Raw genomic sequence first — 27,437 nt, forward strand, 5'->3', positions numbered from 1 at the left:
CAGTTCAGGGCTAATTCTGGGGTCCGTGTTCTCCGAGATATACCTGTTTCCTTCGGGCAAGCTCTTCTTCCTCCCGCCTCTTCCTTTCTTCCTCCTGCTGCCTCCGAAGAATTTCCTCCTGTTGTCTTCGCAGTTCTTCTTGCCTCTTTCGTTCCTCCTCTTCCCGTTTTGCCCTCATTTCTGCCTCTCTTCTCTCCTGTTCTAGCTGTGATTACAAGAAAATACTCTTAGAAACCTGAAGCCAGGGGCACCTGGATGGCTCAGTTGTTAAGCGTCTGCCTTCGGCTCAGCTCATGATCCCAGAGTCCTGGGATCAAACCCCGCATCGGGCTCCCTGCTCAGTGGGAAGCCTGCTTCTCCCTGCTTAGTGGGAAGCCTGCTTCTCCCTCTCCCATTCCCGCTCTGCTTGTGTTCCCTCTCTCTCTCGCTGTGTCTCTGTCAAATAAATAAATAAAATCTTTAAAAAAAAAAAGAAAAGAAAAAAGAAAAAGAAACCTGTAGCCAAGCAGAGAAACACTCCAACATCACCGACCTGTATCATCAGGAGAAGCTGGAAGATGCAGACACTACACCATTCACAGTTGCTTGTACTGCAAGTGAGTGATGAAACCAGATCTGTAAGAACTCAGCTCTGGTATGTCGCAGTAGGCAGAACAGTGTCATGCTCTTCTAAACTGAATGGACTCTCCCCCGACATTTACCTACCTCCTCACTCCACACTACCACATCCCATCTCCTAGACATGGGAGAAGGAGACCACCAGGAGAGTAACATCAGAATTCTCTTGGGGTGGCACTTCTTTGCTCATCCCTACAAAGGATTTTCTGATTCAAGATCTAACAGTGTGTCTACAAGGTTTCAATAGCAATGTTGTAAAGCTGCTAGTGTGAAAAATCATAGAATTCTTTAAAATTTGAAGACCAACCACTTAACAAATTCTATCATTTATAGTTCCTAGTTCCTAGTCCAATCCAGCACCTCGTCTCCTTTCTCACTGCCACACGTACAGTTTAGGCTTTCACTTTCTCACCCACATTTCTAAAAGTCCCTTACTTGGTTTCCCAGCATCCGTTTTGCTCACATTCCCCAGCACAACATCTTAAGTTCCACCAAAAAAATCATTCCTGGCTTACATATAACACCATCCTTCACCCTGAAATAAATTCTAACCCTCTAACAGGACATGTGTAAGGGCCCTCATGACTGGCTTGCCTCATCTTAGCCTCCTCGCTCTTCATTTATCCCTCAGACACACAATGGCTCCAGGCCAGACCAAATTATTTAGCTGTTACCTGAGCCAGTATGTTCTCATGCATTTCCGAGCCTTTACAGGAACTGTTTCCTTCAACTGGGTTAAATCCTACTGTTCTTCAAGTGAAAATCAGTGCAGGTATTACTGTCCATCAACAGTGTCACCCAATTCCTGACACCCACCTCTCCAACTGGGTGAGAATAGCTAGCCCATGTGCTTTCTTGACTAACCTGTAACTCTGTTACGTGCCTGTGTGTCATTGCCCCCCACCCACTTCCACACACACACACACACACACACACACACACACACACACACACACACCAGACACAAAAGATTGCAAGTTCCTAACCCTACCTCATCATCTATGTGTTCCCAGCACAACGTACTACAGTACTAGAACACTCTCAAGAATTAGCTGAATTATGGCCTCTTGCTCATTTATGGAGACAGACCATGAACCCTTTCTAGAAGCGCACTCTAAGGAGACTGTCACTACCTCAGATGATAAGAATACATTAAGTATAAAATAGGAACAAGATTCTCCCAGAGGCATGAGAATCCAGAATCATTACAATGACACTAAGTGTTGATAAGACATCCCCAGCTGGAAAGTACTAAAAACCAAAATTCAAGATTCCCTGCTCCTCCAGAAGATGTGAATGGAACATGGGATCTAATGTTAATGTTGAGCTTTTCAACCACATGTCTGGGGACAGTAAGAAATGTAAACTAACACCACTATAAAGATTCAATGTGGGGGGGGAGGGGCGCCTGGGTGGCTCAGTGAAGGGTCTGTCTTCTGCTCAGGTCATGATCCCAGGGTACTGGGATCGAGCCCCGCATCGGGCTCCCTGCTCCATGAGAAGGCTTTCACTTTCTCCCACTCCCACTCCCCCTGCTTGTGTTCCCTCTCTCGCTGTGTCTCTGTCAAATAAATAAATAAAATCTTCAAAAAAAAAAGATTCAATGTGGGAACTCAAGCCACAGATCAAGGGTTTGATAAGCAATGCAGTGTATATTTTCCTAGGTCTTAGAATTTATAACAAGTGTTTATACCATGAATAATGTAATTAAAGTATACATCTGATCATAATCATTAATATGTCAACCAATCAATTTTAAGTGATTTAATTTAAACTTGTTAATTTTCATTGTTTGAGGTCTTTTTTGGGAAAAGCGGGAACAGTAAGGATAGAATATGAATGTGCTTATATACCAGCTAAGTAACAGTAAACTAATAGGAAAAAGCAGAGTTAGCCAGAGAGAGACATCGGTAAACAAATGCCTATGTCCTACAGATGGAAAGCATGCACTGCTATGGAAGAAGGAGTTTCAGACCTTTGCAGCTTTGGCCTTCTCCATCTGCTGAAGCTGTTCAAGGGCAGGTCCCGGAGTTGTGGTGTCAAGGGGAAGATCCCATACACTACCACCTTCCCAAACTATAAGACAGTAAGGAGAAAAGTGAAGGTTATCAGAGCTTACATACATGATCACATATCCACAAGCATTAATGAAAAAGCTGTTTCCCTGTCCCTGAATAAGCTCCATCATACATATCTGTGCTGCTTTTAGGTAGACTAAACTGCCAGTGGGCTCTGGTTTAAATCAATATCCTTCAACACATCTAGAAGGAAAGAAATTACCAGGCATTTGCTGGGAAACTAATTTCATCCTCAAAAAAACCCTGTAAGAGAGGCACCTGGGTGGCTCAGTCGTTTGAGCATCCGACTCGAGCCCTGTGTCGGCTTCCACACTGGGCATGGAACCTGCTTAGGATTCCCTCTCTCCCTCTCCCGCTGCCCCTCCCCAACCCCCCACTCTCCCTCTCTCTCTCAAAACAAACAAACCGTATGAGGTATTTGTTCATATCCATCTTTACAGATGAGTAAGCTATAGGTCATGGGTAGTTTCATAACATTCCCAAGGACACACACCAAGCACGCAGCCATGCCAGGATTTAAACCCCCGTGTATTAGATCCCAAAGCCCACAATATTTCCAGAAGCCATACAACCTCTTATTGCACGCCCAATAGAGAGTGGGGTCAAGAGAGGTGTATAACTGTGAAACTAGAGAGCACTAAGTAGTTGCATGATGCTGTGAATGTATTAAATGCCACTGAATTGCTCATCTAAAAATGGTTAATGTTATGTTATGTGAATTTCACTTCAAAGAGAAAGAAAGAGGTACAGCTGGAGCTGGGGAGGCCTCTGGAAAGGCTGGGCAGGTCTCACAAATGACAACAGGTCCTACTGACCTGCAAGGCAACACAGAGTCAGATGCAGGAGTAAACAAATAGATAAAGGCTTCTGAGTCTGCTTTCCTACTGCCAGCACAAGGTCTGCTGATACCACTTTCCAACATTCTCTATTCCCTACACTATTTCTATACTATAAATTATTGGTTGTATAAAACGAATGGACTATTTGTAAAGGGCCTTGATTGTATCATACCCAAAGAAAGAAACTGTTTAATAAGGTACTTATAAATAGTTCCCCCAAAATTGGAGAATATGTTAACATCCGAACTATAAACGGCTACCAAGAAAAAATAAGGTACACAGAGCAGGGAAAGTTGATGAGGGATGATAATCAGTCTTTCTCCTGCTATAATCCCCAGGATCAGTGTTAGCAAGAGACTACCACCTGACAAGCTTACGGGCTCTAAGAAAAATCCATCAGTGCCTATAGTTCCTGAGAATTGTCCACACCAACTATAACCTCTTGTGAGGACTATCCATGGTTCAAACTACCCACCTCTGCAGGTATCAAACCCTAAAATCCAGAAGTGTTCCACCAATATCAAGACTTTTTTAAAATCCCAGACCCAAATTTTCTAATTAGATGCAAAACGATCAGAGAATGAGGTAGGGTGTTCACTTTAAAGCAGGCTTTTTTCATCCCAAAACTTCTGGGTACCTATAGTGTTAAGCTATATATTAACACTTCACTCAAAAGAATAGGTGTTTTTACTTAAGCTTTTTTTCCTTTTTCCACTCTGGCTGGCAGAAGTCCAAAAACAATTCAGAGGACTTTTCCACACTGGTTAGAGCAACATAAAAAGAGAGGCTGATTCAAATTCATGAAATTTATCTACTAAACACTTCCAGCAAATCCTTAACAGTGTATTTTCAATAATATTTTCAATCCTTTGCTGGGGTCTATTAACTATTTGTTAATATTCAACATAGAACGGTACAAAAACTGACACATTTTTAAAAAACTGAACTATACACCAAGAGTCTACATCTTCAGAGCCACACTGAGGACCAAGCTCCAGGTTGTACCTGCAGGCTGCGAGGCCGCTGGCTGAAGCTCCCAGAGAGAACCAGTATCTGGCACCGACACAGACCGAGTTACTGAAGGAATGATGTTCTGATCAGATATTCTGCAAAAGGGAAATAAAAAAATCAACTTGTTCTTGTCACTTGCAAAAACAGATAAAGAGGAATTTCTACAGGATTGGTAGGATTTCCAGGCTATTTGTCCAGAAAACTCCTTCATTGTTTTAACTAAACTGTAACACTACCAAAATGTTTAGAAGAGGAACAAAGACAGAGGCCCAGTCATCATACTTCTGGAATCAAGGTATTAACAAATGTTGATTTCTAGATAATTCATATACCTATGGTCTTAAAAAAACTCAGAATATGTCAATAGAGTAAAAGAGGCAGCATGTTATAATGAAAAACCCACAGACCATAAGTCAAAAGGTCTTCATTTTAGTTCTGTCTCTGAAGTTCTTTGTGTATTATGTCAACTGAGTCCTTTAGCCTCTCGGTGTATCAGGTTATCCATCTGTAAACTGGCACCTTACTGCCTCACGTGCCCACCTCACCCACTGGGTTAGGACTGAAAAGAGAAATGTGGAAGGTTTTGGTTAAATTGGACAGTAAGGTTTTTAAGACGGTCACGGATACCTCCGAAGGAAGTACAGCAAGTACTGCCCTGAATGATAATCTGAAACTACAGAAATTTAAGACTTTTAGCATAATTTCCTTTTCCTCAGACTTAGCTTAATGGCTTTTGGGTTCTGAAAAATTTTTACTCTGTGTGGTAGTGTGAGTATCTTTCTTGAGATCTCATGGGTGAAAAGGAGATTAAACTTCTAGACTATAATTTCTTTATTGCAGTTCTGTAAGAATACATTGCTTTTCCAATACTGTCATTATTCTGAGGTTCTTATTTGAAATTTATCCTCTATGAGTAAAAAGATCAAAAATGTTTTATTGCCAGCTTATTATTTTTAAAAGCTACATTCTGGTTTTACATACAATACACACATATGTGTCCTGTGTGGGTATTTTGATACCAGAGTTCACACATTATACTAAAATTTTCTTTCTTCTCTTTCTTTAATACACATACACACACACACACACACACACACACACACGACACATCATGGAATGACCACCAACCTCATTTTCAGAGCCTGGAACTGCTGGAGAAGAAGAGCCAACTGTTGCTGCTGCTGCGAAGACAGGGCTGCTTTCTGTTGCTGAGCCAAAACCTGTGCGTACTGTTGTCTTCAAAAAGTAAAATAAAGTGTAACCTGTCTATGCACATTTAGTACACTTTACTGAGATACTGAAAGACAAAGGTCAGTCCACCACCCCCAAAAACACCATTAGAAATAGCTATCAAATAAATCTTAACAATTCTTCATGATAAGGATAGTTACACAGAAAATTCTCTACTTCATTCTAAAAAGAACTGAACTTCTAGATAACATGCTCAAAGAGGACAGCAAAAAAAAATACAAAATGTCAAAAACTGTCAAACTCCCCGAAAATATCAGAAAGCAAGTGAAAAACAGATCTGAATAGCTTCTTTCACATGAAGCACCTTTCGCAAAAATAAAATCACTTGTATAAAAATTCTCAAAATTTATGTTTCAGCTTGGAAAATTTTAGGTTAAGACTTTTTTTCACGGGGGCTCTGGGTGGCTCGGTCATTAAGCGTCTGCCTTCGACTCAGGTCATGGTCCCAGGGTCCTGAGATCAAGCCCCGCATCGGGCTCCCTGCTCCGCGGGAAGCCTGCTTCTCCCTCTCCCACTCCCCCTGCTTGTGTTCCCTCTCTCGCTGTCTCTCTGTCAAATAAATAAATAAAATCTTGGGGGGGGGGGGGGAAGATTTTTCTTTCCCCAACTGGATGAGAGGTAGAAAAATTTTCTTCTGTAAAGAGCCAGACAGTAAATATTTTCAGCTTTGCAGGCCACATGCAATTATTCAATTCTGCCACTGCCGTGCAAAAGCAGCCGTAGACAACACACCAACAAACGCGTGTGGCTGTGTTCCTATAAAACCCTGCTCATGACAACAGAGATCAAGCCGGTTTGCCAATCTTCGCACCAGATGACAGCAAATCTTACTTCTTCTACCAAAGGGACACATAATCTAAGTGATTCTGCCATCATTCCACACCAATGCTAACAGTATAAATTTTTACTTCTTTCCTGCCCTCTCATCTATGTTTTTTCACTGTGGCATTCAAAGTTGAGCCATTTAGGAGGCATTTAATTCTTAAAATGTTTTTGTTTCTTGCTTTAGGAGCTGAAGAGCGAAATTCTAGTTATGTGTCATTTTCTGCAAATTTCCGGTATTTAAGAAGGTAAGACCAAACTCCAAATATATAGTGGTAACATGCCACTAGCTAGGTGACTGAAGTATCCTATAAACTTTTAGTTCTCTGCTGTAAAAGGTGAAACTTGGGAGATTTTATCTAAAGGCACCTAGGGGCTCCTGGGAGGCTTAGTCAGTCGAGCATCAGACTCTTAGTTTCAGCTCAGGTCATGATCTTGGGAGTCCTGGGATTAAGCCCCGCATCGGACTCTGCAGTCAGGGGTGATTCTGTGTGTCCCTCTCCCTCTGCCCCTCCCCCCACTCTTGTGCACTCTCTCTCAAATAAACTTTTCAAAAAAATGTTTTTTAAATAAAGACACTTTGAATACTGCAGTGCACCCTACTGCGTTACTGCTCTTACTGTATTAAGAACTGCTGGTACTGAAGGTGCTGCATCTGGTACAAGGCCGTGAGCTCCTGCTGCCTGGTCAGTCGTTCCTGGTCCAACTCCCCCTAGGAGTGAAGGGGTAGGGGAAGAAATACCACTGAACAAATTGCAAAGAGCATAAAAGCCATTTACTACATATTATCTGAAAGCAAACTGAATCTCAGACCTTCACTTCCCACCTCCCCTTTATGCTCCAAAACACTCAACTATTATAAAAACTCTTAAAAAGCTAAACAATGCCATCTAGTGGAAAAAGGTGGTGTCTGCATTATAAGAGATTCCCTAGGGTGGGAAAGGGATCCTTGTTTCAGGGACTGTTCTCTCCTCCTACCCTTGAAGTTAAATGTTGTACTGTACTCCACAGTCATTATAAAAAATGTATTATTTCTCAATGTTAAAAGTGGGTGGCTCGGTCTTTAAGCGTCTGCCTTCGGCTCAGGTCATGATCCCAGGGTCCTGGGATGGAGCCCCGCATCAGGCTCCCTGCTCCGCGGGAAGCCTGCTTCTCCCTCTCCCACTCCCCCTGCTTGTGTTCCTGCTCTTGCTATCTCTCACTCTCTGTCAAATAAATAAATAAATAAAATCTTTATTTAAAAAAAAAGTGATCTGGAGATCATGCAGAAATTAAGAGAAAGGGCACAAAGCTTTCAGAAAGGAGTAAAATTATCTGTTAATGTTAATGTTACGGTAGGAATTTGACAAGGGCCCATAATGAATACAGAGAGCAGCATAGAAGTATGTCTTGTTAAAGATGCTGAGAAGTTTTACATTAACAAAATATGAAAGAGCTTTGAAAATTATAACTTTCCAAATTAGGTGTTTCTATTGCTATTAATATATCATGAGTTAGAGGGGTGCCTGGGTGGCTCAGTCAGTTAAGTGTCTGCCTTCGGCTCAGGTCATGATCCCAGGGTCCTGGGATCGAGCACCACATTAGGCTCTCTGCTCAGCAGGGAACCTGCTTCTCCCTCTCCCTCTGCCTCTGCCTGCCACTCTGCCTACTTGTGCTCTCGCTCGCTCTCTGTCAAATAAAAAAAATCTTAAAAGTAGGGCGCCTGGGTGGCTCAGTTGGTTAAGCGACTGCCTTCGGCTCAGGTCATGATCCTGGAGTCCCGGGATCGAGTCCCGCATCGGGCTCCCTGCTCAGCAGGGAGTCTGCTTCTCCCTCTGACCCTCCCCCCTCTCATGTGCTCTCTCTCTCCTCTCATCCTCTCTCAAATAAATAAATAAAATCTTTAAAAAAAAAAAAAAATCTTAAAAGTATGTATATGTATGTATGTGTGTGTGTGTGTGTGTGTGTATGAAGTTAGAAAAAAAAAATTTAGTTTGTGTTTCAAATAACATAGATGGAATTTAAATTCTGAAAAATTAAAATTGGAAAAAGAATGAAATGTGAAGTGGAAAATAATAGAAATAATAAAAGCATAAGGGTGACACAGATTAAGGCAAATCATTAGTGAATGGTTTATATCTTTATCGTACACAGACTATGCTTTGGAATAAAACACTGCATATACAATTTCTTGGGGTGGAGATCATTTGAAATTCATGGACATTTTTCTTTCCCATTAAATACTGGAGGATGGAAGCTACACTTGGTTAATCTAAAATTTCTACATTTCGGGTGCCTGCGTGGTTCAGTCCTTAAGCCTTCGGCTCAGGTCGTGACCCTGGAGTCCTGGGATCAAGTCCCACTTTGTGCTCCCTGCTCAGCAAGGAGTCTGCTTCTCTCTCTGACCCTCACCCCACTTGTGCTGTCTCTCTCTCAAATAAATAAATAAAATCTTAAAAAAAAAACAAAAACTACATTTCAAGGTATATTCATCATCAAGGTGAACTCTCTTCTTATCAGTGCTATTCAGGGCAACAGCAATAACAGCTGACAGAAGCAGAGCTTGCCATGGTTCTTCCCATAACTGAGGCTCAGCCCCTATAACTAGAAGTCAGGAAATAGGCTAGGGCAAACATGACAAGCTCCAAGGGATGAACTTTCAGCTCTGAAACATGCACGATAACCCATCCCAATTTCAGAAAAGGGAAACAGAGCTCAAACTTGGTACAGAAGTTAAATGTTTATACAAGAATACACAATTCATTTTTCTTTGGATTTATAACAGAAATGTCAGAAATAATTCCCCTCACCTAGGAATCATCACTGTTCTCCAAATTATACGAGGTCTCAACCCATCGGTGGATTGTGACAGCAATTACTGGGTCAAGATCAACATTTATATGGAAAGGGAGGAAGGGAGGGAAGAAAATATGTGCATGGCACAAAATGCTTTGTGAAACTTGTTTCACAAATATACACATACAGTTATGAATGTACAGAGTAGTGATGTAAAACTCACTTATTTTACTACAGGCTGTGGCCAAACAAGTTTGATGGCCACTGTTCTTACCTATGAACCCCTATGACCATAAGAGAGTTTGTGTCCTATTTACCTTGATAGCATAAGAACCTACCACAAGGCCTAGCACAGGCCTTAACTATGTAGCTGATGAATAAATCAATGGTGATTGCTGCTGCAGTGACCCAGTGTTCACACGAAAGGTGTCTGGCTATGGCCACTTCTGACTATAGCAACCACCCAACACTCCAACCTGGAGAAGGAAAAGTAAGGCACCCATCCAAAGCCCTCCAAAGGGAACTCTATAGGGAGAGGCCCAGGGGCAGCTGCAGAGGAGTAAGATTTCCCCTTCAAAGGTATTCCAGTGTCAGTGTACAAGGGAGGTTACATTATGATCCAATTTTTAGTTAAAATACCAGTAACTTATATTAAAAAAAAGAAAAACGTATTCAATTCAAAATACTCCAAAGCACTAGAATTTTTTATTAGTAACATTTATTTGCTTTAAGGTAAACCTAAAATTTAGGAACTTTATGAGTCAGAAAGCAAGAGGCAAAAAGAGGTAAGGGAAGGCGAGGAGAGGAGAATGTGCATTCTAATTAGAGGCAAAAAGGAACTCAAAAAAGTCAACTTAATTGAAGCACAGTAGATAAAGTTAAAAGCTCGAAGTGAGCTTAGAAAAATAAGGAGCCAGAATATGTAGGACCTGATAGGCAAAACAGGATAAGATGTTGTTTTTTATTCTATACCTGCTGGGAAGCTACTGAAGGATTTTGTTTCTTTAGAATTTGGGGGTGGGGGGGATGGGGAGGTGGGGGGACTGGGGTTGAACACAGGTATTTGAGTTTTGAAAAGATCGTTATAGCTAGGTATGCAGTCTACAATCCAGACTGCCCATTGCCATTTCAATTACTTTAAAAAAGTACAGTTTCTTCCTCATTAGATGCAACATCTGGGTTGTGTTTACAAAGAGAAGCAAGGGTTTCTGCATCTAGTATGTGTTCTGGGTGAGCTGTAAGGTACTTACCATATGAGGAGGGGGAGCTGGACCGGGAGAGAAGGGGACCCTTCCCCACATTTTCATGATATCACCAAGAGGTTGGAAGCTTTCATCACATGCTCTCTTCACCAATAAAGACATAGTAAAATAGCCCGCCTGAAACCATTCCGCCATCTCCTGATTATTGAAGGGACCTATAATAGCACCAATTAAACAGAAGGGCAATAAAAATTCTTTCAGACTGAAAAGGAAAAAAATATTTCCTGAATCTGATCCTTATCCAGAGGTACACCTTGTTCAGGTGACACCTGTCAAATATTTTGTACGATATTTTAATTTAATCCATCTCCAAAGGTAGTAAAAATAGGCTTCTAACTAATAAAATACAACAGAAATTATTTTGAAATAAGACTTCTGTCTATACATCCCAAATTCTCTGTGGGGCTTTAATTATTTTAAGGAGCATAAATGTCTACATCTCAATCTCTACAAATTCATTTATCAGAAAAGTATAATAAAACTGAGAAGAGTATGTTTGTTACTTTATATTACTAAGGCATAAAGAATATAAACATGTAAGGCTAAATATGCTTTCCTCTAATTTTCATTTTCTGCCAGATTATTAAAGGTTAGCAAAGTATAAATAATAATCTATTAAATTAAGATAATTTACAATTGATTTACCCAGGTATGACTAAATCTGGCTGGAGGCAGGGGCGCAATGACATTCTCTAGACGTTTTTACAATTAAAAATCAAATATTTTATACAGAAAATTAACAAATGCACTCTGATCCATAACCATTAATTCATTCATACAGCAACTATTTACTGAACACCAATTATATGGGTCTAGGCAGTGGGAATACAATACTAAATAAAACAAATCCCTAGAATGTCCAATTCTGGGAAGATGGAATAGATGTACTTGTCCCTGCTCCTCCTGCTAAATTCAACAAAAAACCCTACACATTATATACAAAAGAAGACTCTGAAGAGTAGGGAGAAGGCAGACTGGCTAGAACCTTGGGGCCTAAGAAAACACATAGTGGTGAATTCCCTGACTTTTCATTTTACCTCATGTATCCCAGATTTGGAGCAAAAGCAGCCAGTAACAAAAAACATGACTCAATATGTACAACAATTATATGCTATCTACAAGAAAGTCATTTCAAATATAATATAGGCAGGCTGAAAATAAAAGGATAGAAAAAGATGTATCATGCAAGCGTTAAACAAACAAAAAGACTAGAGTGGCTATATTAGTATTTGATAAAGCAGACTTCAGAGCAAAGAAAATTACCAGAGACAGAAAGGGATATTATATATCAATAAAGGGCCAATCCACAAGAAGACACAGCAATCGTAAAAGTGTATGCACCAAAGCTGTAAAAATATGTGAAGCAAAATCAAATAAAACTGAAAAGACAGAGAAATCCCCAATTACAGCTGAAGACTTCAACACCATTCTCATGACAACTGACAGAACTAGACAGAAAACCAACAAGATTATAGAGCTCAACAAAACCATCAATCAACACGGTCCAATTGATATTTATAGAACGGTCCAAGGACAGCAAAATACACATTCTTTTCAAGTACCCAAAGAACATACAGCAAAAAGAACTATATTCTGGGCCATAAATAAATCTCAATACATTTTTAAGAACTGAAATTATATATCGTGTGTTTTTCAACCACAATAAAATCAAGCCAGAAATCGTTAACAGAAAGGTAACAGGAAACCAAACACTTGGAAACTAAACACACTTCCAAATTATCCACGAGTAAAAGTGGAAGTCTCTTGGGGGCCTGGCTAGCTCAGGCAGAAGAGCATACAACTCTTTTTTTTTTTTTAAGAATTTATTTATTTATTTGACAGAGAGAGACACTAGCGAGAGAGGGAACACAGCAGGGGGAGTGGGAGAGGGAGAAGCAGGCTTCCCACTGAGCAGGGAGCCCGATGCAGGGCTCGATCCCAGGACCCTGGGATCATGACCTGAGCCAAAGGCAGATGCTTAATGACTGAGCCACCCAGGCGCCCCGAGCATAAAACTCTTGATCTCAGGATCGTGAGTTCGAGCCCCACTTGGGTGTAGAGATTACTTAAATATATATTTTTCAAAAGTGGAGGTCTCATGAGAATTAAAAAAAAAATACACTGAACTGGGGGGTGCCTGGGTGGCTCAATTAGTTAAGTGTCCAACTCTTGATTTTGGCTCAGGTCATGATCTCAGGGTTGTGAGATCAATCCCCGCGTCAAGATCACATGCTGTGCTTGGAGCCTGCTTAAGATTCTCTTTACCTCTCCCTCTGCAACCCCCTCACCTCTCTCTCTTTAAAAAAAGGGGGGGGGGGCACCTGGGTGGCTCAGTCGGTTAAGGGGCTGCCCTCAGGTCAAGTCATGATCCCAGGATTCTGGGATCAAGCACCGCATCAGGCTCCTTGCTCAGTGGGGAGCCTGCTTCTCTCTCTGCCTGCCGCTCCCCCTGCTTGTGCGCGTGCTCTCTCTCCTCCTCTCTCTCTCTGACAAATAAATAAAATCTTAAAAAAAAAAAAAAGTACACTAAACTGAATAAAAATGAAAATATATGTATCAAAATTTGTGGCACCACAGTTAAAGAAGTGCTGAAAGAGAAATTTATGGTACGAAATGCTTACATTAGAAAAGAAAGTCTTTCAAATCAATACTGTAAGCACCCACCTCCCCTAGAAAAAGAAAAGCAAAATAAACCCTAAGAAGGAAAGAAATAAGAGCAGAACTCAATGAAACTGAAAACAAAAAAATAGTGAAAAAAATCAATGAAACAAAGCTGGTTCTTTGAAGAGATCAATAAAATTAACAAATCTGTAGCAAGACTGACAATGACAAAAGAGAAATGAACAAGTGACCAACATCTGGAATAAAACAGGGGCTATTACTACAGAACCCGCAAACATCAAAAAGAATAAGGGAATACTCCAAATAACACATAGATTTGACATCTTAGATGAAATGGATGAATTCATCAAAAAACACAAACTACCAAATCAACCCATATTAAATCAGGAATTTAAATAGCCCCTGTAACTATTAGGGATATTGAATTTGTAATTTTAAAATTCCAAAAAAACGGGGCATCTGTCTGACTCAGTGGGCAGAACATGTGACTGTTGATCTCAAGGTCATGAGTTCAAGCCTGGCCCATGTTGGGCATAGAGCCTACTTTAAAAAAATCCCAAAAAAGAAGTCCCCAGAAGTTTTCACTAGGGAATTCTACAAAACATTTAAAGAAGAATTAACACCAATTCTAAACAGTCTTCCAGAAAAATAGGAGAGGGACTAATTCCCAGTTCATTTTATGAAGCTAATTATCACTCTGATACTAAAATCAGACAATGAGGATACCAAAAAAACTACAAAACAACATCCCTCATGAACACAGACACAAAAATCCTTAACATTACCAAATAGGATCCAGCAATATATAAAAAGAGTTATACAGCATGACCAAATGGGGTTTACTCCAAGGATGCAAAGCTGGTTCAATATTCAAAATGCAATCAATTTAATCCACCAAAGTTGCTAAAGAAGAAAAATCACAGGATCCTATCAACAGATGCAGAAAAAGCATTTGAAAAAACCAATACCCAAACTCTCAAAAAATAAGGTACTTCCTCAACTTCATAAAGAGCATCTATAAAAAGCCAGCAGCTAGTATTACACTTAATTATTTAAGACTGAATGTGTTCCCCTTAAGATAGGAACAGAGGAAAAACAAGGCAAGTATGTCTGCTCCCACCCATCATATTCAACACAGTGTTGGAATATATAAGGCAACAAAAGGAAATAAAAGGCATAGATTGGAAATGAAAAAATAAAACTGTCCCTACTTATAGATGACAGTAATGTCTACAAAGAAAATCCTATGGAATGTAACGACAACAACACACTCCTAAAACTAATAAATGAGCTCAGCAAGGTCAGAGACTAAAGACAAACATCCAAAATTCAATTCTATATAGTAACAATGAACATAAAGACATTGAAATAAAATTTACAATTACTCAAAAAAAAAAAATCAAGTAGATGCAAATCTTTTTTTTTTTTTTTAACTTATTTATTTGACAGAGAGAGAGACAGAGAGAGAGGGAACACAAGCAGGGGGAGTGGGAGAGGGAGAAGCAGGCTTCCTGTGGAGCAGGGAGCCCGATGTGGGGCTCGATCCCAGGACCCTGGGATCATGACCTGAGCTGAAGGCAGACGTTTAATGACTGAGCCACCCAGGAGCCCCTCAAGTAGATGCAAATCTAATAAAAGCATGTGTAGAATCTATGCTGAAAACTACATAAGTTCATAGATTGGAAGACTCAACATGCGAAAGATGTCAATTCTCTTGAAAATGATATAGAGGTTTAACATAGTTCCTATTAAAATCTCAGCAAGATATTTAAATATAGATTTTTGAATACAATTATATGGTAAATATAGACAAGACTATTCTAAAATTTATATGGAAAGGCAAAGGAACTAGAAAAGCTAAAAACTGTTTTTATAAAAATAAACTAGGAGGAAAAAAAAAAACGGGAGGAACCAGTCTACCCAATTTCAAGACATTATATAGCTACAGTAATCAAGACTATGATATTGGTGGAAAGACACACAGATCAGTGGAACAGAATATAAAGAACACAGAAACAGACCAACATAAATATACCCAACTGAATTTCGACAAAGGTACAAAAGGAATTCAAAAGAGGAAAGATGGCTTTTCAACAAAAGGTTCCAGAGCAACTGGACATCTATCAGCAAAAAAACTCTAAGTCCCATTCATTACACAAAAATTAATTCAAAATAGATCATAGAGTTGGGGTTCCTGGGTGGCACAGTCAGTTGAGCAGTCTTGGTTTTGGCTCAGGTCATGATCTTGGGGTCATGGGATCAAGGCCCCCATCGGGCTCCCCGCTCATTGTGGAGTCTGCTTGAGACTCTCTCTCTCTCTAAACTAAATAATAAATAATAAATTAATTAATCTTTCAAAAAAAAATCACAGATTTAAATGTAAAACAAAAAACTAAATTATTTTGGAAAGAAAATTTGGGGATCTGAAGCTAGAAAAAGAATTCTTCTGTCTCAGACCTAATACCAGAAACACAATCCATAAAAGGGAAAAACTGATCAACTGGACTTCATCAGTATTTAAAACTTTTGATCTGTGAAAGACTCTGTTAAAGAGGATAAAAAGATACAGACTGGGAGAAAATATTTGCAAACTACATATCTAATAAAGGACTAGTATCTATATATAGAAATCTCAAAACTCAAAGGTAAAAAAAGTAAACAATCTAATCAGAATATAGGTTAAAAAACATGAAGAGGGTGCCTGCGTGGCTCAGTCATTACGTGTCTGCTTTCAGCTCAGGTCTCCCTCTCCCACTCCCCCTGCTTGTGTTCCCTCTCTCACTGTCTTTCTCTGTCAAATAAATAAATAAAATCTTAAAATAAAATAAAATAAACTATGATATACCCATATCAATGATGTACTTCTCAGTTAAAAAACAAAAAAACAAAAAAAAACACAGGGGCGCCTGGGTGGCTCAGTCTTAAGCGTTCAGGTCATGATCCCAGGGTCCTGGGATCGAGCCCCGCATCGGGCTCCCTGCTCGGCGGGAGGCCTGCTTCTCCCTCTCCCACTCCCCCTGCTTGTAGTCCCTCTCTTGCTGTGTGTCTGTCAAATAAATAAAATCTTAAAAAAAAAAAAAAATACCTACTGATATATGTAACAACCTGTATCAATCTCCTGAGAATTATGCTGAGTAAAAAAAAAAACATTTTTCCATTTGATGGAAATGGATTCCATTTATGTAACATTCTTGAAACGACAAACTATAGAAATGGGGAATAGATTAGTGGTTGCCAAGTGTTAAGGAGTAGATATGGATGGGAAGGAAATGGATGTGGCTATCCAAGGGCAACATGAGATGGAAATGTTTTGAATCCTGACTATATCAAAGTCAATATCCAGGCTGGATACTGTACTACAGTTTTGCATGAGATTACCAGTGCGGGAAACTGGTAAGGAATACATAAAATCTCTATTATTTCTTACAACTGCATGTGAAGCTACAATTATCTTAAAGTAAATTTAATTAAAACACACACCCATGTGTTTTAATTAAAACAGAGTCCTCAACTTGGAAGCACACTTTGTCTCTCCAGTTGCAATCTCTAAAACATCGAATAAATGCTTTTGCTTGTTTTACCAAAAACAAAACAAAGAAACTCACACACGCACAGTCCTGATTCCATGCACCTTACATTCTACAGAGATGTAAACAGACCATGAACAAATATATCCAGAGCCAGGCAGTAACAGATGCTATGAAGGAGAATAAAGGGAAAGGGTAAGGGGACTGAGTGTGGAAAAGGAGTTAGTATGCTGGAAAGAGGTCACAGGGTATACTTGGTAAAACAGTATCATGAAACTGACACTAACATAGTCAACCAATTTCAGGTTATAAACGAAGATTTCACAGAAATGAAGAATCAACAAATGTCTTTTATAGCATTCTCTCCCCATTCTAATCTAACTTGTATACCATACAAATCTTTTAAAGGATTAACGTATAATATGTACGATCCTTTCTCCCACATTTTTAACAGGTCTTTATCATTTATGATATCAACTCTACTTCAGCAAAACATTCAAGTAAGGTCTTCCAAGACTGCTGCCATCATTATGGGAGGGAAACTGAAGTACAAAGAAGATAAAGAATTCACCTGCCTAGTTAACCAGCTGGGTAGCCAGAACTGAGGGGGTCTTGAGCATTTTGTTTACATCCCTATTATATTAGTAATCACATTCCACCTTGTATTCAAATGATTTTCAGTGGACTGCCCTCCCCCCACTGAAATTGTACAGTACCATGGGAGGAACCTATAGAAATGCCATATATATATATATATATATATACATACACACACACACACACACACACACACACACACACACACACAGACATATATATGAAAACCTGTAAAAATGGACTGTTTTCAACTACTATGCAAATTAACATTAAATAATGACCATCTTACAGAATCTAGAGGTAATGGCTTCAAGTAGAATGGAACAAGCTACCTTGAATTTCTCCCTGAGGATCTTTGTAATACCACTTCTGCATTGCTTCGTGCATCAATGGAATTGAGACTCCCTTAGCTCTGTGCTCTTGCAGTTTAGATGCCAGTCTCTCATCATCTAGTGCACTGTCTTGGAGATAAGCCACCATCTTCTCAGCTTGCTAATAGGGGGGAAAAAAAAAGGGGATTGAGGAAACAAATGATCCCAAATTAATACTTGAACACATAATAAAAATGCCTACCTTTCTTGAATGACTTGACCTGTGAAAGGTATTACTGTGCAAGAAACACGGCAGGCAACCATTTACTTCTTCCAACAAGGTCATGTAATATGTACTGTCCCCATTTTATGGAGGGGGAAACTAAGGCCTCGGGAGGTCAAATCTTACTTAAAGTTTCAAAATTATTAAGCAAACCAAACTGAGACTGAAACACGAACTGGTATGGATGAAAGCCCAGGCTTCTAATCAACACACTAATAAGATTACTTTTTAAACTAATAAGCCAATGGTCAATCCTGAAGCATATAAACTAAACCTGTAAAAACATGGGTGTTAATACAACAAAGACTCAATACAATTACAAATAAAATCTTTTACAAGTTTTACTGAGACACTGCCCTCCTTTCTTTCTCTCTTCAAGCATTTCCTGCCACCAAAAACCACCCCATCCCGAAAGAAAAATTCTTCTATAGAAAGCACGCTATCATTTACTTTACATATAACAAAGGTATATCTAATCTTAGGAAAATCTAGAGACATAAATAAAATGTTAAAATCCTGAGTTTAACTATTTTCCCAGTTATACTTTAGGCAAAAAATGCAGAAGACACTATGCCCATCCACAGCTGCTTGTATTTGCCATTTTTGGCATTCCTTTAATTTCCAAAAAGAAAAAAGAAAAGCAAACAGCTAAGGGCAACCTCAGAAGAGAAAAAATAACCTGACACAATGACTACTACATAGCAGAAACTTATAAGCATGAAATGATTTGAAAGACAATTACTCATACAAAAAAATACTAGATTTATAAACAACTTTTCCAGTACATAAAATCTAGTGAACAGAAGTTCCATTTCTGAATATTCATTTAATGCTTCCAAATTTTATGACCGTTTGAGAAAAAAAGGGTTACATGATTTTTACCTGCTCCAAATGTTTGAGACCCTCTTCATCATCTGGCTCTGTGGAAACGCTGCCCATCCCAGGAGCACCTACGACCGGCGTTTCAACTGGCCGGAGGGCAGGACTAGGATTGGGAACAGGTGGTGGAAGTATGAGAAGAGGAGAGGCTGTATCGGAAGGAATCTGTGACAGGGGCTGCTGGACATCAGAAACCATTTCTAAAGGAAGAAAACACAGAAAGATGAAAACCCTTTAAACTATACAGACTCCTATGAAGAATGTATCATCAAGTTGGGCCGTTCACTGAATGGGCTCAACAGAACTGTGAATGTGTCAGGAACACCGCAGATACTTCTTAGGGAGAAGTGTAGTATTTCTCCCTACAGTGACAGAAGTACCTCTACAGAAGGACACAATCTAAGGATTAAAAGGTATCTACAAGGTCCTTCTACAGTGCCTGCCTGTGTCACTAGAGCATCTGCCCAACAGTTACACATCTCCCTCTTGAAAGCAAACAATCCGTCTAATCCCTTCTTTATAACATGTCTCCATATAGCAGACCATTAACAAAGCACTGCAAATCTTCTCAAAAATACCGTAACTCATCATCAAAACTTTGATTACACATATCTGCAATTATCTTGAATAAATCCTATTTCAGGTGATAATTAATGTAATTCAATACAGTACAGTCTTAAGGATAATGAAGAGCATTTGGGAGTCAACCTGGACAGTGCAGGAAGTTCTTCTCAATAAGAACATAGACTGCAAAAGAGGTTCTGTGTTGGTCCTTATTTCTAGCCTCTCAGTATGCGGGCTAAAGAAGGGAAAGGGGATGGGAGTAATTAGATACAAATGCAGTTTCCCCTTTGAAACCTTGTTTGTTCAATTACAGACAGCTTCTCCAAATTCCTGTTCCTCTCCGGAACTCTTTCCTTTCTTTGCCAAACTTCTTAAAAGAACAGTCAATATACCACCACCCCCCACACCTGCTACATTAGGACTTCCACTTCTACCCTCCCAAAGAGAACAGTGCCTTAAAGTCCCCAAATCCAATGGCTTTTCCTAGTCCTCTTCATCTGACCTCAGCAGCCCGATCCTAAACTGAAACCTCCCTTCCTTACTGTCCCTTCACTCTAGGCCACTCTTGCCTCTGAAGATTTTCTCTGGCTACTCTTTACCAACCCTCTAAAAATAGGAATTTTTCCCTAGATGACAAATATACATATGCTTTATCTCCCTTCTATTCTCATCAATCTGGAGCTTTAATCTTTAATGCATATCTATGAATACACATTCTGGACTCCATCCTAAAATCTCCTAGAATAAGGTCCCAGGCATCTACATTCAAGAGAATGAACCACAAGTAATTTGGGGGCACATTATAACTGAAAAATGACTACTACATATCAAACAGGTCTCAAAATGGACAAGTCCCACAGTGCCTGACAGACATTCAAATATTTGAATTCACTCACTAAGCTTTGTTCTAGACATAAAACTCTGAAAAGATATCCCTGGTTTAAGCCCTCAAAATATTAGTCTATTAGGCAAAAAAGATAATACAAGCAGATCTTTATAATATTGTATTGCTATGTCAGGAATAGTGCTGGTTGTTTAAGAAACAAGAGAAGATCGCTAACCTAGCTTGGGAACTTGGGGTGGGATGGAGTTTCAGGCACAGAGAATTTCAGGCACAGAGAACAGCATGTGCTAAGGCAAGGAGACAAAAAAACAAGGCACATTTCAGTACCTAAGAGGCTGTGAGGCTGGGGAACAGAGTACAAAGGAGACAGAGATGGCACTGAAACCGTACAGAAGCAGGCAGATGCCAGGTCATGCAAGGGCTCACATGCCACGTTAAAGGTGTGATTTCCTATGGTGACTCAACCAATTAACCCTTCAACATCAAGCATTACAATGTCATTTTTAACTATGCACAAGAAGAAACATGGAAGTAAACATTAAAACTGCCTACTAAGCTGTATGAGCAAATTAAAATCAAAACAGTAACATTGGAGAAGGGGATATACTTTAAGCTTATTCTCTAGCATGGATGGTAGGACTTCCACAGATCCATCCATGTTCTTTTTGGCCTCTTTTGGAACAACAGCAATTTGGTATGCCTTCTGGACACACATTAACCACTATATGAAAGGAAGATACCTGTCTGATGTGGGAATCAAATTACTGCAGAGGATCCTAAACCCTGTCTGCTCAACTGATACCAAGGTGGCTATGTCATAACACCCTAGGAAGTAAGATTCCTGAGTTGTACCCTTGCTTCTTCTAACTCTGTTTTGGTGAATTCTGGGAAGAACAAATACGTGGGAAACAGCATATGATGGGGTTTACTGGTAAAATAATCTAATCCAATAATTTACCAATAGGAGAGGTTCTACAAGGCATAAACAGAAGCCCATCTTATCAGTGATCACTGGCCTGTCTGAGGAGAATCCGGTTTTATTTTTTTTAAGATTTTAAAATTTATTTATTTGACAGAGAGAGACACAGCGAGAGAGGGAACACAGCAGTGGGAGTGGGAGAGGGAGAAGCAGGCTTCGCACTGAGCAGGAGCCCGATGCGGGGCTCGATCCAAGGACCCTGGGATCATGGCCTGAGCCAAAGACAGACGCTTAAACGACTGAGCGACCCAGGTGCCCCCAGAATCCTGTTTTAGCTTGTCTACTCTCATAAATACATACCATCCCCTCTGCTGGGCACTTTGGTTGGTAGGCTAGTTTCCGTCTGACTCTCTTCCTCAGCTTTTTCCGTCTGCTCAGTTTGGGGTTCCTCTTTCCTCTCAAACTGTGGTGCTTCCTGAGGCTGGTGGTCTGAAGGAGTACCTGGTCTAGCAGACGATGAGGAAGTATGGGATGTTTCCTCACTAGCTTCTGTAATGGGAAGTATTCTTAAATTAACAACTTAGGAAACTTTTGGTTTGAAGAAGAAGGTAAAAGACAAAAATGAGCCTTACCAACTCCTACTCTATCCGTCTTCTCCCCCTCTTTCCTATTTGTCTTATCGGGTTCTTTGGCTTCTTCATTATGGCTGCTCTCGGAGTCAGAGCACTCCCCACCTTCCTCTGCAGGCCGGAAGTCCATCTCCTGCTCTTCTGGAATCGGCTCTTTCTGTACTTTCTGTATCAAGAAAATGAAGCCAAAGGTCAACAATACCTTTGGCTCTGCTGGCAGGTCAGTGCCTGTCGTAACATTTAAAACAAATTTCTCACCTTTAGAGAGAGGAATGCTCCAGAGGAGTCAAATGTGCCCATCTCTTCTTCAGCATCCTCTAAGCACCACTCAGGCAAGCTATCCCGGTCATCGTCTATGCTTCCACTGCCAGAGCGCACCCGTCGGTAACCCCGTTCATCATCCCGATCTCGAAAATCAAACTCAAACCTTCGCCGTCGCTCCATGTGTTCCCGCCAGCCTGCAGAACGAGGGCCATCTGGGATGAGGAGGAGGATACAAACCTTAGGAAATTTTTATGACAGTATTTGAGAAAAAAAATCACGAATACGAAATAAAGAAGAAAACTATGACTGGCTGTGAATTCAAATGATCAACCTACTAAAGAGAAAATTAGGCAAATTAAATGAAATTCAGAGCTCAGCATACGTATGACATCACTAAGTGACAATAGTGGTTATCTTCAGTAAGTACTGAGCCACACAACATACTCTAAAGCTTTGAAAGATAAATTTTAAACAAATCACTTTTAAAGGACACTTGATTCAAAGTATACACTTTGAATAAGCTTTAGGTATCTGACTGTCGATGAGTCATTCACATGGCATACTCTTAGCCCAGGCTTATAACACTAGCTATCTTTCCACACTGAAGTCCATGCCTTCCCTCTGGCAGGCCTTAACACATTTCTTTCTTCTCATGAAAATATCATTCTTGATGTATAAGACCAACTCCCTGTGGCAAATCCTAACATCAAACTCATCATGCCTATTTGCTAGTGCCAAGATCCCATTTGTAATTCTGATTCCCAACAAAAAGGCATGGAATTATAGCACTGACAGATGTCAGAGATATTATATAGCCCCACTATTCTAATTTTATAGTTTAAGAAACAAAAACTCTGACAGAAGTAACTTGCATTGTAGCAAAGCAGAACTAGAATCTAATTCTGCATCCTCTACTGCTTTTTCCACAATAGAATGCTTACTTTCCCTTTACTCTCATCTCTTAATTCTCCCTAGGGAGTTTTTATTTCTGTATAATACCCCCAGGGACATTCCTAAATCCATCCCAGCATACTGTTTATTACATCTACTTTCCAACAGAAAAAAGACTGCCTAAGAATAAAAGATGCCAGTTAAGGTATTTTGTTTTTTAAGAAAGGGGAACTCTTTTTTTTTTTTTCTAAAGATTTTATTTATTTTTACAGAGAGAGAGGCACAGCGAGAGAGGGCACACAAGCAGGGGGAGTGGGAGAGGGAGAAGCAGGCTTCCCGCCGAGCAGGGAGCCTGATGCGGGGCTCGATCCCAGGACCCTGGGACCGCGACCTGAGCCGAAGGCAGACGCTTAACGACTGAGCCACCCAGGCGCCCTAAGAAAGGGGAACTCTTTTTTTTTTTTTTTTTAAAGATTTTATTTATTTATTTGACAGAGAGAGAGGTAGCGAGAGCAGGAACACAAGCAGGAGGAGTGGGAGAGGGAGGAGCAGGCCTCCCGCCGAGCAGGGAGCCCGATGTGGGACTCGATCCCAGGACCCTGGGATCATGACCTGAGCCAAAGGCAGACGCTTAACGACTGAGCCACCCAGGCGCCCAGAAAGGGGAACTCTTGTTAATATCTGACAAACCTGAGTCTAAGAGAGTCTGAAAAAGAGAGGCAGGTTTTAACCTATTAAAATTTTCTTTCACTGCTTTCTCTGTGGGAGATACACAAAAGAAATGAGCCAAAAAATTCAATGTTCTTACTACTGAGGCCCAATTTGCTAAAACCAGCAATCTAAAACTCAAACTGCAAATGAGAAGGCAAAACATTAAAATGCCCAACAGAGGTAGCTACTTATAAATCACTCACAAAAAAGGTAAGAAAACACTATTCCCATCCTCCCCCATCTTTTACTTACAAAAACTATTACACTTCTATGAAAACTAAAGAACTTTATATCCAGATTGCTTAAATACAAACCTAGAATCATTACTCAAAAGAAGTACTCATGATCAAATGTTGAATTCCAGAGTACTCTCTCTATTACTATCATTTCTAAACCGTCTGTTAAGTATGCACCATGATAGGAATCTATCCTTCTAGGCATCTGGCTCATGTTTTCCTCTTACTGAGTTTCTTAAGTTCAGCTCCCAGAGTGGATGCTTTGCTGTCCTTAATCGTCCCATCTCCCATACATATTCAGTTTTGAGCCCCACTTAAACCAAATGTAGAAGACACATCCCTAGCTTATGAAGACTAACCACTGCTTTTTAACGTCTTACAATATCAGAATAAAGTCTGCTACAATTTTTATAATATAAAAAATTAGTCAAAATCATTATATTTAAACGTTTATTAATCAAATCATAAAAGACTATAATTATAGGGCGCCTGGGTGGCTCAGTTGGTTAAGCGACTGCCTTCGGCTCAGGTCATGATCCTGGAGTCCCTGGATCGAGTCCCGCATCGGGCTCCCTGCTCAGCAGGGAGTCTGCTTCTCCCTCTGACCCTCCCCCCTCTCATGTACTCGCTCTCTCTCATTCTCTCTCTCTCAAATAAATAAATAAAATCTTTAAAAAAAAAAAAAAGACTATAATTATAATCTAAGAAATGTTAAGAGTAATTTACAACAACTTAAGTTAATCAGACTTAACTTTTAAGATGCTGGGTTGAAAAAATAGATGGTATTCTTTTAAAAAATTCTTATTTCCACTGTTTTTTCAGCCCCATATATTATATACCCCAAACTGTCTTTTAAAAATATATCAATAAAAAATTGGGGGAAATTGTTAAGTTAATAACAAATAAATCAGACATGGAAATCGAATATCAGAGAGAAAGATTTAAGAAAAAGACAACATATGTCCAAAATCTAAGTTGTTGGGGTGAGGAGGGTCAGTGGTAGAAAATACACTAAAATTTTACTTTGTTTAACTAACTCTCTTTAATAGAATCGACATCAGACATTTGGGCTCACAAACACTGTTGGTCTTCTAAAACATCCACCTTGTTTGTTTTTGATCCGCTGGAATTTCTCTTCTCGCTCAGCCCAGACCCTGTCCATTCTTTCACTGAATGCTTGTTGGGAACATAGTCTACAACCCTTTTGCTTACGGGCAAGCTCAGCACAAAATGCCGTGATGCCTTGAAGAGAACTATAACATCTGGTTGCCCAGCACACAGACTCATGAGAATTGCCTAGATAGGTGTGATGTAAACAATGCCCATTCATGACAGAAAACTCACCCAAGAGGCAACCATGAGGAGTTGGGGTAAAAGCATCAAAATTCTATACAAAGATTAACTTCACTATGTTTCTACCTATCCATAACTACCTAAAGCACTCTGAATGTTTTTATAATGTTTATTCAGGCTGAGACTAGTGATTTTGCTAATAACTTGATTTTAAAATGTAAATGAAAACAGTTTAATTATGATTTCTTCTACTAAAAGTTAGCTTCTTTGGCATATGGTTGATAACGAAAATAATGTTATGCACATGAAATTCATAAGGCAAATATTATACACTCTCCGTGCACTTTGGTTCTGCATGACCCCACGATTCAAACTACAGTGGCATCTGATTATCATGAGGCATGGAATCAGCACTTTGGTAGGGGATGAACTTTGACACAAAGCACCAGTGTCTTCAATTACCAGCATATCTAATGTCAGGGAAGAACAGTTTGAAGCATTCTTAAGAGTCAAACAGAAGAACTTACAAAAGCACTAATCACTACTATTCTCTCTCCTTTTTCTAAAGTTAGGACAAAAGAATGAACTTATGATTATGTTTTTGACCTGGGTTTAGAGTTTATCCTTCAAATAAGCATAAATCACTTTTTCAGGACAAAAAAAAAAAAAATTGAAAGAATAAATCTTTTATTATACAGGAAAAGCACCCATTTTAGGGAGAGCACATATTCCTTAGTGAGCATATAATTATACATTTATGAGTTTTAAAGCATGCTGAAAAAAATACAAAGATTTAGTGTTAGACAAAACCTGACGGAGACCCTCTCACGTTTTTTGCAGTTAAAGACAGGTGCTTCCCATTAAACCACACTATCTGCTCCAGAAAAATAAAAATGATTTTCATAACTGAAGAGATAGAGGGAATCTTCATGCTGAAATTTTTTTTGTAGTGATAAGACTGAGTGTGATAACATAAATAATTGAGTCCTCTCTCTTGTTTTAACCTGTTCATCTTTTCTGCTTAATCAGTAACAATTTCGACCAAATACTCCCTTATTTTGGTCCCTGCGCTCACTCAGCAGGAGCCTTACCAGGGCTGTGGGGCCGCCACCTCTCTCCGTCCCGTCTCGGTCCAGCTAGTCGCCAACCTCCATCTTCATCCTCTCCATTTTGTTCTTCTCTAAAAATACGCCAGTTTTCACTTTCTGATCGTATAAATTCATGCTTTCTTCCCACCGATGTTGGTCCACCTTCCTCAAAATTTGGTCTCCCTGTAATGAAAATAAGGAAACATGTGCCTCAGCCAATAAGGATTCTGAAAGCAGACTGGAAGGTTCAGATCACGCTTTTGTGCAGATGTGCCTACTCCAATGCTCAGGAAGTGTGAATAACAGAACTGCTGCAGACATATGCATCTAGTATTGGACATATTTCTTAAAGTGCAACATTCACAGACTGGGCAATTCTTTCTTAAACAAATAATATGTGCATTATAAAAAGGGGATGCAATGAAAAGTGAACCAACCTACCTTACCAGCACATACTACTGTTTTTAAAGTCATACAAGAATTTTCAATTATATGATGTGTCTTTATTTATTTATTTAAAGATTTTATTTATTTGACAGAGAGAGAGAGAGAACACAAGCAGGGGGAGTGGGAGAGGGAGAAGCAGGCTTCCCACGGAGCAGGGAGCCCAATGTGGGGCTCGATCCCAGGACGCCAGGATCATGATCTGAGCTTAAGGCAGACACCTAACGACTGAGCCACCCAGGCGCCCCGTGTCTTTCTTTATTTAATTAACTTCTACTGGTGATTTTCTGCCCAAATAGGATATCTATAAAATTCAACCTATCTTTTATCCTAAAAATCACTGTAAACTCAAAAGTAGACAAGGTGAACTATAATTTTTCATTTTCATTTACTCTAACATCTATTACATTATAGGCATACAACAAATTGCTTCTGAACAGAATGCAAAACTAAGCTATGTGTAACCTAATGCCAGTCAAGAGTTCCATTAACAATGAAAGAGAGCCTGGTATACCAAATAACTAAATTGGTACTTTCAAAAGATTAAGATAATTCCAAACTGTGCAAACAAATTATTTTTTTACTCACTATCCCACGTGTGCTAACATACACAATTTGTAAGAGATTATATAAAACCTCACATTAAATTAGTTGAAAATCCAGAACATACACTGATATC

General features: G+C 39.6%; 1 protein-coding gene across 6 annotated transcripts in view; it reads right to left on the minus strand.

Moving 5' to 3' along the window:
- The window catches only part of GIGYF2 (GRB10 interacting GYF protein 2), a 146,385-nt gene that overhangs the window by 34,116 nt on the left and 84,832 nt on the right, over positions 1-27,437 (minus strand). For 5 of the 6 annotated variants that reach the window (XM_032398400.1, XM_032398231.1, XM_032397992.1 and 2 more), the window contains 12 exons: positions 26,318-26,497; positions 22,090-22,307; positions 21,835-21,997; positions 21,563-21,751; positions 18,879-19,075; positions 17,735-17,894; positions 10,645-10,811; positions 7,240-7,331; positions 5,675-5,782; positions 4,541-4,641; positions 2,594-2,694; positions 44-205 (listed from right to left, as the gene is read on the minus strand). In XM_032398400.1, coding sequence (XP_032254291.1) covers positions 44-205; positions 2,594-2,694; positions 4,541-4,641; positions 5,675-5,782; positions 7,240-7,331; positions 10,645-10,811; positions 17,735-17,894; positions 18,879-19,075; positions 21,563-21,751; positions 21,835-21,997; positions 22,090-22,307; positions 26,318-26,497 — 1,838 coding nt within the window. The remainder of the gene's footprint in view (positions 1-43; positions 206-2,593; positions 2,695-4,540; positions 4,642-5,674; positions 5,783-7,239; positions 7,332-10,644; positions 10,812-17,734; positions 17,895-18,878; positions 19,076-21,562; positions 21,752-21,834; positions 21,998-22,089; positions 22,308-26,317; positions 26,498-27,437) is intronic. The other variant, XM_032398311.1, reaches the window with a different exon arrangement.

The sequence above is a fragment of the Phoca vitulina genome, unplaced genomic scaffold, assembly GCF_004348235.1.
Source record: "Phoca vitulina isolate PV1807 unplaced genomic scaffold, GSC_HSeal_1.0 scaffold1, whole genome shotgun sequence".
In the NCBI taxonomy this organism is placed as follows: Eukaryota; Metazoa; Chordata; class Mammalia; order Carnivora; family Phocidae; genus Phoca; species Phoca vitulina.